This window comes from Quercus suber, unplaced genomic scaffold (genome assembly GCF_002906115.3).
Source record: "Quercus suber isolate HL8 unplaced genomic scaffold, Cork oak 2.0 scaffold_417, whole genome shotgun sequence".
NCBI classification, from domain to species: domain Eukaryota; kingdom Viridiplantae; phylum Streptophyta; class Magnoliopsida; order Fagales; family Fagaceae; genus Quercus; species Quercus suber.
The window spans coordinates 357,869-369,641 of NW_027069868.1; the positions used below are offsets into that span (position 1 = coordinate 357,869).

General features: G+C 35.2%; 1 protein-coding gene across 3 annotated transcripts; it reads right to left on the bottom strand.

The window, feature by feature from the left end:
- Positions 1-3,093: 3,093 nt before the first annotated feature.
- LOC111992253 (G-type lectin S-receptor-like serine/threonine-protein kinase At4g27290) lies at positions 3,094-7,643 on the bottom strand. Of its 3 annotated transcripts, none has more exons than XM_065761534.1 (7): positions 6,231-7,642; positions 4,839-4,967; positions 4,503-4,660; positions 4,221-4,431; positions 3,895-4,098; positions 3,631-3,755; positions 3,094-3,494 (listed from the first exon to the last, which is right to left on the bottom strand). In XM_065761534.1, exons 1-7 carry the CDS (start codon positions 7,504-7,506, stop codon positions 3,204-3,206), a joined length of 2,394 nt encoding a protein of 797 aa, XP_065617606.1. In that variant the 5' UTR covers positions 7,507-7,642; the 3' UTR covers positions 3,094-3,203. The 3 variants fall into 3 exon arrangements, 2 of the variants coding, with proteins under 2 accessions (XP_065617606.1, XP_023879884.1); XM_024024116.2 differs by having other exon boundaries at positions 3,631-3,781; positions 3,861-4,098; XR_002880822.2 differs by having other exon boundaries at positions 3,379-3,494; positions 3,861-4,098; positions 6,231-7,643.
- Between the last annotated feature and the right edge of the window lie 4,130 nt (positions 7,644-11,773).

Below are 11,773 nucleotides of genomic sequence, written 5' to 3' on the forward strand. Positions count from 1 at the left end.
ATCTCATCATCGGAAGAAAAATAAGAAATCTAATGTTGTGTTGGCATGTCCCTCCATTATTGGGTTACAAATATCATATCTAAAAAAAAAAAAAAAAAAACCCAAAATAATATAATGATATATTTGTAGAAATAGAGAGTTGGATAATAATTTTAGAAATAGTTCAATTTTTTAGGAGAAAACTATCTTCAATAAATTTTAGAGAATAAATTATGAATTGTATCATATCACAAATTAATTATATATTCTCATACATCATGTGAGTCTGCAACTAGTACATAATAATAATTAGGCATTGATGGAGAAACGTACTCACTCTTGTTTTGAACTAACCAAACCCATTTTTAATTCTGGAAACACAATAAAGCTGATTTTTGTTCTCATTCTCAAAAACACAGCCCTAAACTTTTATCCCAACTAGTTTTTGTTGTATGTGCAAGGCATATATTAGTTTTTCTAGTTAGATAAAATTTTGAAATTAAAAAACTAAAATTATTATTTAAAGAAGAAACATATTTCCCACCAATAATTACCATTAATATAAAATTCATTATGAATGTTGATGATGCTCAGAAAATCAATAGACTGGATGTTTTGGACTTGAATGATTTGGAGGGCTTGAAAAAAGAAAACAAAGAATCAAAGGAGACTGGGGTTGACCGGCCACAAACCCTCCAATGATGAAGCTAGTTTCTCTCTTCGAAATCTAGAATTCCAAATTTCTGGGACTTTTGTTAAAGGGAAAAACATACCTTTATTTGTTGGGGATAAGTGCTTATATAATGCTATGGAAGCAGTTACTTGTCTTGTAACTTCCCCCACATTTGTGGAGGTCAAAAGATTTGGAGTTAACCTCTATAACTGCCATGGAAGTTATATTTTCTGGTCTTATTTTCCATAACTGTCATTGGGAGCATTTTGTAGTAATGAACCTCAATTTTTACTTGCGTTCCACAATAAGAACATGGAGGTCATCCAAAGCATATATAGAGAGAGACATGCTTTGGGATATATGGAGGTTGTCCAAATAACTTCTTGGATGGACGACCTTATTTGGACGAGCATTTTACATGATGTCGTTTTTCCATTCTTGTCTCAGACGACCCTCATGGACGAGTTTGGAGTTAATTTTATAGTACACCATCAAATATCATTTAATAATATCTACCTAAGATAATCACAAAGTAAATGATAATTGAAAGATATTTTATTAAATGCAATGTACTTGACCTTCTTCTTTCATTTTAGGGTCCAGTTAATGTATGCCTTTAAGGCATATGTTAACTATCCACTGTGACAAAGTCTTTATGGGGAATTGAAAAAGCAGTCAAAACAGTTAATCATTTTTTTATTTTTCCATAAAAAGTTTCTTAAAATGTTTTACTAATATATGTCCTAAGGGCACACGTTAATAAAACCCTTCATTTTAACATCAAACCATCTTCTTCTAGTACTTACTTTCTTCTTCCTCACTTAGAGCATTAGCATTAGGGGTGTAAAATCCCTCAAATTGCTATTTTAGATCTACACACACCCAAAACCACAAACATCCGGTTGGTACATCTAATTTTTTTTTTTACACACAGCTACAATAACTTGCTATCTGTAGCAATTATTGTAGCCAGTTTGTTAAAAATTAAATCTAATTTTTTTACTCACCCAACGTCTCTCTCTTTCTTCCGTAATTTTCTCTCTCTTCCTTTAAAAAAAAAAAAAAACTCTCCCCTCTTTCTCTCTTATTTCTCTTTCTCTGACCCTACATCTCTCTCCCATCTCGGCTTAGTCTCTCTCAATGGCGATGATGACAGCTTGAAGACTGAAGGTGATGGTAGCGATGATGGTGGATGGATGTTAGTTATAGGGTTGCTCGCCATTTTTTGATGGGTCATTCCGGTGGTTCCATGGTGGCTGTGGGTCGTGTGTTATGGGAATTTGTGTTTGAGGCTTGGGTTTGAATGGGTTGTCAGTCGTGGTTGGTTTCAATGCTTCGGTGATTCTGTTTTAGTGGTCAATGGTGCTAGTCTTTGGTTTCAATGGTTGCATTGGGTTTGAATTGTTGCAATTTGTGATTTGGGTGGCTAGTTCAATGGTTCAGTGGTGGTGTTGGTTCGGTGATTGGTTTAGTTTTTGGTGTGGTTGGTTTAGTATTGACTGGCTAGTTGATCTATTTTAGGAAAGAGAGAGAGAGAGATAGAAAAGAAGATAGGGAAGAAAGAGAAGAGTAGTTTATATTATTTGATTGTGTAGTTTATTTTATTTTATTGGGCTGCATGTAAAAATATGAAATGAAATATTGGTTGTATTGTTAATTGAGTTGTTAAAATAAATAAAGTAGCTTGTTGTGTGTGTGTGGTTAATTTCTTCTCTTCTCAACGTCCTTTTTCCTTCAATTATCTTTACATTAATTTGTTTCATCTTCACTTCATTTATTTTGAATTGAGATCCAATAAGGTACGAACCCAAGATTTTGAGTTAGGAGGGGCCGGAGTATAAGTAAGAAAAAAAAGGTCATGAACTTTCAAATAAGCATCTATTTAGCATTAACAAACTATCAATAGATTTCATTTGGTACCAGATCTTTTGATAACCCAAAATGGTAATCGATATTAACCAGGTACCAAAAGATTTCATTTTTCTAATCAAACTAAAGCAACCTCACGTATGGTATTGACTACTTTGACTAGAACCAATTGTCCATTATTCTATAAATAAATAAATAAAGAGAATCTTATGTTGATGTGATTTTGTTAACGTTTTATTTTATTCAATAATATTAATTCTTCATATAGTTCAGACTATATAGCACCAGATTCTTAGATTAGAGATATATTTTGTAGATTACATTTTAGGGTTAAATAGAGATTAAAATGAACTTACAAGTGTAGAAAAGGTAACAAGGATAGCAATTTTCAACCAAGAACTACACAAAAAATTTCTCAAATTTTGATCATATTGAATAGGACTAGTCAAGTTACGGTTAAGCCTCTTCGTAATACTTATACAACCCAGTTCGATCTAGTAAATTCCTCACATGGGATTCTACATATAGCAACACAAAACACAATTATCCAATTCAAGTAATATAATCTGGTATATCGCAAAAATGGCTTGAGAGAGCATTTTTGTTAAGCAAGAGGTTTTTAATTCATTCTTACATAAATTTCATAAGAAACCTCTCCCATTTCCTCTTAAGAAATTATATTCTACCTTGCCTCAAACAATGTAAAGGTGATTCCATTTGTTGAACAAGGTGTGCTACATGAAGAATTTGCTTCAGGTGAATCTATATAGAAGCCCGGCTGCCTTGGCTTAGGCAACAGACTTTCACTGCTTAACATTAAAACCACAGATGACATGTTTGGCCTATCTTCCGATCTTTGTTGCACACATAACAGACCCACATGAATGCATCGTAACATTTCGGATAGAGTGAAGTCACCAACTGAGCCATCGATCAATTCAATTGGCCTACCTTCAATCCATAGTCTCCATGCCTGAAACAAATTAAAATAATAGTTACATGGGTCGATCTACAATCCAACTTGCACAACACTATTAAAAGAGCATTAGTATTAATAAAAAGTTTAGTTTAGCAACATAATTTAGTAGAATGCTATTTTTCTTGCTTACATGTCCAAGAAGATTATGGTGGTGCTCTGGGTGACTAAATCCCCTGTTCTTCTTCCCACTCACTATCTCTAATATTAAAACTCCAAAGCTAAACACATCAGATTTGATTGAGTATTGCCCATGTACTGCATACTCAGGAGACATATAACCACTAGAAAATATTATTGCATGGAAAAAGAGGTTTAAAAACAGCTCAACATAAAATACAAAGAGAGATAAAATGTACATACTATGTTCCAATAATCCTATTGGTCTTAGCATCACCTTGATCTCCCCCAAATGATTTGGCTAGGCCGAAGTCTGAAATTTTTGGATTCATGTCATTATCAAGTAAGATATTGCTAGCTTTAAGATCTCTATGGATAATTCTCAATCTAGAGTCTTGATGAAGATAGAGAAGCCCTCTAGCAACCCCAGCAATTATGTTGATGCGCTTATGCCAATCCAGCAATTTACTCTTCGTTTGATCTGTCCAATTTCACATTTATGTCACTAAAAATATGTTGAAATCTCAACAAACAATTTTATTATTGAAAGATGATAAGACTAATCATGAATGTCATGGATTTAGTTAGGGTTAAAGCTCAAACCAAAAATTAAGGAATCCAAGCTTTTGTTAGGCATATATTCATAGATTAGCATTTTTTCATTTTCTTCAATGCAATAGCCAAGAAGCTTCACGAGATTGCGGTGCTGAAGTTTTGCGATTAAAATAACTTCATTTTTGAACTCAAACATTCCTTGCCCAGAATTCTTTGATAGCCTTTTTACTGCTATCTCTTTCCCCTCTTGCAATGAACCCTGAAAAATTTTAAAGACGGTCAACATATTTTGGAAAAAGAAAATAGCTCAGTTAGTTAGGTTATTCTTACCTTGTAGACAGATCCAAAGCCACCTTCCCCCAACTTCTTGTTGTTTGAGAAGTTATCAGTCGCATTGGCAATGGCTGTCAGATCAAATATTGGTAACTCAATGTCTTCCTTCCTGCCCACATTGTCACATTCCTTCCCAATATTTCCTTTTGTCATCGCTGAAATAATAGCAGATGGTTGGACTTGAAAAAATTAAACAGATATTTTATGAAAAGCATTCGCTTACTTCCTATTATATTCTCAATTAATAACTTACAAAATAAAAAATAAAAAATCTTAGCTACAAGTCTACTATCATGCATCAGTAATTCTCAGAGTCCATTTCTTAATTCGAACCTTGGTTTCTGAGTTTCTTCTTCCATATGTATGTTACCAATCCAATTATTATCATTCCCAGGACTGCAGAGCCGATTATGATTCCTGCTTGTTTCTTCTTGCTGAAGCGCCTCTTTTTCTCAACATGATCTGAAAGATCAAAACTTCGGGTGACTTAAGAGTATGCAACCTCAAATTACACATAACTAAAGAAATGAAAGGAAATCTAATTTGGCATTAGTCCACGATAGATATTCCTAAAGAACTATATCTTTACAATTCAGAATTGTTAAAATAGGGAAATGGGTACATATAAGTTGGATAAAGTAGTAGAGCTCAGGGCCGGCCTTACCACTAGGGAAATTAGGCTATCGCTTGAGGCCACTAGTGAAACAATATCTCTAAATTTTAACCAATAAGAATATTTCAAAAAGAAAAAAGTTTTGTGAAAACTTAATCAAGTCTCAAAAGGGTTCTCTAGATAATTTGTTACTCAGTTAACACAATATAATAATAAAAAAGAGTGAAAATTTCAAAAAATGAATAATTATTTAATTAAATTTAAATATATAAAGACCTTAATTTAAACATCAACTTAGGCTCCAAATTTTCCTAGGCCACCCCCCTAGATCTCAACAGCACCAAAGCCACCACTTCCTCATTTCCTGGAGGTTACTTGGTTGACAAATATATGCCCTATATGTTCACTTTCACATTTATAATTTTTAATAATTTGAAAGTTGGAAAGGAGGATTTGAACTTCGAACAACTTTCTTGAAAACTCTTATCTCAAATTGTTAAGCTTATAGATATGTTGCAGTTTAACAAGAAAACTTTAAAAGATATTCTGTAGTGTCTACCAATTTTGTTTATAGGTATTAATCCCCAACTTCCTTCCCTTCACCCCAGAAAACATGGAGAAAAAAAAAAATCAGAATAAACAAATACTCTTGGTCTGGCTAAATATTGGTAAAAATAGAGTTTATGTGTGAGATAGATGAATTTTGGCAATAGTGTTGCTAAAATTGTACAAATTTATTGGAAAATACTTTCGGCAATATTATTGCCAAAATTGCTATTCTTTCTTCTCTAATTACATTATTTCTCTCTCATTTCTTTTACTTTTTCTCACAATATTTGCAATAATATTGCAAATAAATCTCTCATTTCTCTTACTTTTCTCACAATATTTGCAATACTATTGCCAAAATTGATCTCTTTTCTCAAATAACTAAATAATTTTGGACAGTATACTTATCGCAAATAAAACACTATTTTTTATCAATATTTAGCAAAAAGATTTAAATACTTTGTTAGTCAAAGGACATGGTTGTCGTCTCATTTAACATTAAAAAACAATAAAAATAATAATAGTAAATTGAAAAGAGATAAAAGTGTAAAGTAAAATGGTACCTAGCTCTGAAGCAGCCAATCTTACATAGAACTGGTCTTCTGCACCCTTTGCGATCTCTCTAATATCAAGTAGGTTACCAAACCAAAGCAAGCAGCCACTACCTCCCTTCCTGATATCTAAATTTCCATATGCCGTGCAAGAGCAGTTTTTCAAACACAATTCTTCACATTCCTTGAGGCTCATAGTCTTATCAAACCAGGAAGAAGATGTTTCAGGCAATTTCAACCCTGTGTACTTTAGGAAGCCATCTCTATCAGGACCATCACTGCAATTCAATGGAGTTCTTCGAACACACCCATCAGACCAATCCACTGAATCCCAAGCTTTTGGAGACTTGGGTAAGAATCCTTCCAAGCATGCACATACGGGTGTGTTACCAATATTGCAGCTCGCATATGCCCCACAGAAGGCATAATTTGAACACTGATCTGCTGGGGTTGTTGAGAATAGCTCCCAACGGTTTGTCCGATCCAGCCATGTGAATCGTTGTACAATTCCGGATGGGTTTAAGATGTATCTTGTGAACACCGAACTATTTCTGATTTTGTACTCATAATAGACCTCACTCTCATTGAAATGGAATTCAAGCTCAAATACTGGATTCTGTGTTAAACCACTATTTCCATTAAGACGAAGGCCATTCCATGATCCTCCTCGAGCCTTTACTGTGTCTCCTTGCATAACAACCACTTGTGGAAGCCCACGAAGATCTAACCGTATTGAAAACTCACCTTGAGCGGGATCATCAGTGCTCTTCCAAGATGTAAAGAACCTATCTAAGCCAGTCACTAAGTTCTTTCCAAGTTTCATTTCCGGCAGGAAAGTGTCGCAAGGATAATCAAAACTCTGCCACAAATAGTTCACAGGGCCATCAACCTTTTCATCTTTCACAACAAGATTTCCGTTGTCCAAGAGCTCTAAAACTGGATTTTCTGAAGTTCTTGATGTATTAGACGACCAAGCAACACTATTTGTGCTGTTGAGAAGGATAACAACTCCATTAGTGACCTTCAAAACTCCTGAGTGATCGTTCAGTGGAGTGCTTCTGTTGGCTACCCAAACAACTATCCCAGAAGATTTCGTGTACCATATCCCCACGTATCTGCCTTTTGAATTACCTGGGCTGAAGAATCCCAATTGAAATCTTCGATTAGCAGAAACTAAGGTGTCACCGTCTCTGATTGATTGGATTGGAGTAACAGTATCTAGTGTATTGGAAGGATTTAAGAAGGACCATATGATTGTGAAGACAAAAAGATAGGTAAAGGCTTCCATCGATTTTCTAATGATTTTCTACATGTTATGATTGTTTAAACAAAGAGAAAACTTGGAACGCATTGCTGCTGCTCTTCTTCTTCTTTTGTCGGCAGCCATAGCCATAGGCCACTGATTTTTACAGACAATGTACTGAAAAGACCTTTTAAGTCTCCACTAAAATATGGTCAGGTGGGAAATTACTGTATAGTGCAGCCAATAATTGATGATATCATCTTACTGACACGTCACCCACATGTCATACCAAGTCTAGGAAAATGGCAGGGACACAAAAATAATACGACCTATAGTTTAGGATAGTTTTCATTTTCTGTCATTAGTGCTTACATGTGAGTGGGTTAGTTAGTCACACGTTAGAGTGGTTGTTATTTTGTTAGTTTAGTTTGTTAGCTCTGTTTTACTCTTGGTTGAACCCGATATTGTATATAAAAGCACAAGCTAAATTAATTCAATACGATTTAGTTTTTCCCAATTCTACTATTTTTCATATGGTATCAAAGCTCTCTAGAAGCTTCCATTTCTAGGGTTTGACAGATTTTGGGAATTTTCTTTTCACATCCACCATTGTTGTTTCTCTTCAAGTCTTCTCAAAATCTTTTCAAGCTTTTCACTTTCCTTTAATGGTTGACACAACAGGAGCTAACACTTCCACCACTGAATCTTCATCTTCTTCGCAAGATTCATACAATTTCAATGATCCTTTGTTTTTACATCCTAGAGAAAATCCAGTGGCTGTTCTTACTTCTCAACCTTTAATTGGGGAAGAGAATTATTCTGCTTAGGCAAGATCAGTGAGGAAGTTTTTGATTGGTAAAAATAAGCTTGGTTTTATAGATGGTTCTATAACCATTTCTTCTCCATTGGTGAATTCACCAACAGATGTTCAAGCTTGGATTTGTGTTGACAATATAGTTGGTACTTGGATCATCAATTCAGTTTCACCAAAGCTTCAAGGTATTATCATCTACAAAGATACTGAATTTGAGATTTGGACTAAGCTTCGAGACACATTCAGTTAAGGAAATGACACTAAGGTTTTCAATATCCAGAAGCAAATTGCTGAGATTCATCAGGAAGAACAATCACTCACTAATTACCTCACTCAGCTTAAAGTCTTGTGGGATCAGCTTTAGAATCTTAGCCCATTTCCTCAGTGCACTTGTGGTAAGTGTGTGTGTAATATCAATAAGAGGTTGAAGGATCTTCAAGCCAAAGAAGCCACAGTGAAGTTTCTTATGGGAGTCAATGATGTGTTTTCTCAAATCTTGCTCATGGATCCATTGCCTTCTGTCAATAAGGCTCATTCATTGTTCATCCAAGAGGAAATGCAAAGGTTTGTCACCAATTTTGTTAGGGTTGAATCTACTGTTTTGGCTACCAAGAGCTCAAGCAACAATCCTAAAGGGAAGGAAAGACCTTATGCACTCATTGTGGGAAATTGGGTCACATTGTGGATAAATGTTACAAACTCCATGGTTTTCCACCAGGTTACAAATTCAAGAACAAGAATATAATGGTTCATCAAGTTTCAACTATTGCAGACCAGTTCCAAGGTCATCACTTGGCTCCAAATGCTGATCATAATCCTGTGATCATAATCAGTACCAATAGCTTCTGTCTTTGATTGGAGTTCACTAGGCTTCAACAATTCAAGAACCTCACATGGTTAATGTTGTTTCTTTGCCATCCAATGCAGTTGCAAGTACTGTTTCTTGCTCATCACATTTAGTCTTTTCTACTAAGGTTGTGAATAGAAAGGCTTTTGGTGTTAAAACTTAGGTTATAGACACTAGTGTTACAGATCAAATAGTTTGTTCAATGCATTTATTGACTTCTTTTACTGCAATTTCACATACTGTGGTTGAATTGCCTAATGGGGAGGCTGCTCTTGTGACTCATGTTGGTACCATTAAGCTTTCTTCACATATTACCCTAACAAATGTCCTTTATATGCCTTCTTTTTCATTCAACTTGATATCTGTTAGTGCCTTAACTCATTCTCAGCCCTTTTGTCTTATATTTCTTTCCAATTACTGCTTTATACAGGACCTTACCTGTTGGAACACGATTGGAATGGGCCAAATGCATGATGGACTTTATCTGTTACAAGGATCTAGTCTTTCTAAAGCTTCCAAGTCTCTTGATGATTTTCTTCTCAGGCATAAGTTCAGCTCCTTTACTGATTTTTCTTCTTCTGTTTCTCATGCCAACTTGTATTCTCTATGGCATTCTAGATTACGACATCCATCTGATATGAAACTTCACTCTTTAGGTCTTCTTTTTCCTTTCTTTCAAAATTGTTGTACTAAAGATTGCAATGTATGTCCTTTGGCAAAGCAAAAGAAACTGCCCTTTCCTTTTGATAATAAAAGAGCTCTTCATTCATTTGATCTTGTTCACATGGATATTTAGGGGCCATTTTCTATTCCTACTACTGCTGGACATAGATATTTTTTTACCATTGTAGATGATGCATCAAGGGCTACTTGGGTTTTCCTTTTAAAAGAAAAATCAGAAGTTAGACCTTTGATTGTTTCATTTTACAATATGGGTTTTCCCTTTTGCTTCACACACTTCCCTTCCTTCATCTGATTTGATTCCTTTACCTAGCATTCCTCCTATTTCTTTAGTTTTTCTTGATCCTATCTCATCAGTCACTGCTGATTCCATTGTACAAATTCATCATGATCTTGACATAGATGATTAAGCTTTTCTTGATGCTTTTGATCATGTTGTTTCTGATGCTCTTGATCATGATGTTTCTGCTACTCCAGCTATGCCTACTGATGTTCCTAGAAGGTCTACTAGGGTATTTAAGCCTCCATCTTACCTTAAAGCTTATCATTGTAACCAAGTCTCATTAGTATCCATTTCTAATCAATCCCAATCAAGTACTTCCCATCCTCTTTCTTCCTATCTCTCTTATGCCAATTTATCTCCTGCCTACAAGTCTTTTTGTTGTTCTATTTGCACTACCACAAAACCTAAGTGTTTTTCACAAGCAGTATCTGATCTTAAGTGGCAAGATGCCATGGATGTTGAAATTGCTGCTTTGGAAGCCAATAATACTTGGACTATTACTCCTTTGCCTCCTGCTAAACATCCTATAGGGTGTAAGTGGGTCTACAGGATCAAGTATAAGGTTGATGGGTCTATTAAGAAGTATAAGGCTAGGTTGGTTGCAAAATGATTCACTTAAAATGAGGGTCTGGACTACCTTGAAACCTTTAGTCTTGTTGCCAAAATGGTTTCTGTGAAGTGTGTTCTTGCAGTGGCTGCTGTGGAAGGTTGGTTCCTTAGCCAACTTGATGTCAATAATGCTTTTTTTCATGGTGACTTGCATGAAAAAGTTTACATGACTCTTCCACCTGGGTTTCACAGCAAGAGGGAGCATGGAGAGTAGCTTGTATGCAATTTAAACAAGTCTCTTTATGGCCTTAAACAAGCTTCAAGATAGTGGTTCTCCAAGTTCTTAACCACACTGATTCAGCTTGAATTCACTTAATCTAAAGCAGATTGTTCTCTCTTTACTAGGCAACAAGGAACTTCTTTCATTGTTCTGTTAGTATATGTTGATGATGTTCTCATAGCAAGCAATGATAAAGAGCAGGTTGATCAGTTTAAGGTGACGTTGAATCATAAATTCAAGTTGAAGGATTTGAGTGCATTGAGGTATTTTCTTGGTTTGGAGGTGGCTATGACAACTAAAGGCATCTCTTTGTATCAAAGGAAGTATGCCTTTGAGATTTTGGAGGATGCAAGACTTCTTGGTTGCAAACCTATCAAAATTCCTATGGATCAAAACCTAAAGCTTAGCTAACATGAAGGTTTATTACTTGATGATGCAGGGCAGTATAGAAGATTGGTGAGAAGATTGCTATACCTGAGCATCACTAGGCCTAATATCACTTATGCAATCCATAAACTAAGCCAATTTATGGCTAAACCAAGAAAAACACACCTTGAGGCAGCACTTAAGGTTCTACAGTACTTAAAGAATGAACCTGGTAAAGGCATTTTCTTCTCAGCAAGTTCAGAGCTGCATGTGAAGGGTTTCACTGATTCTGACTAGGCTTCATGTCCAGATACCAGAAGGTCTGTTATTGGATATTGTATATTCATTGGAGATTCACTGGTTTCATGGAAATCAAAGAAACAATCCACTGTTTCTAGGTCCTTAGCAGAAGCAGAATATAGGGCAATGGTTATTTGAACTTGTGAAATTGTTTGGATTCTCTATTTGTTAAAGGATCTTCAAGTTGATCAC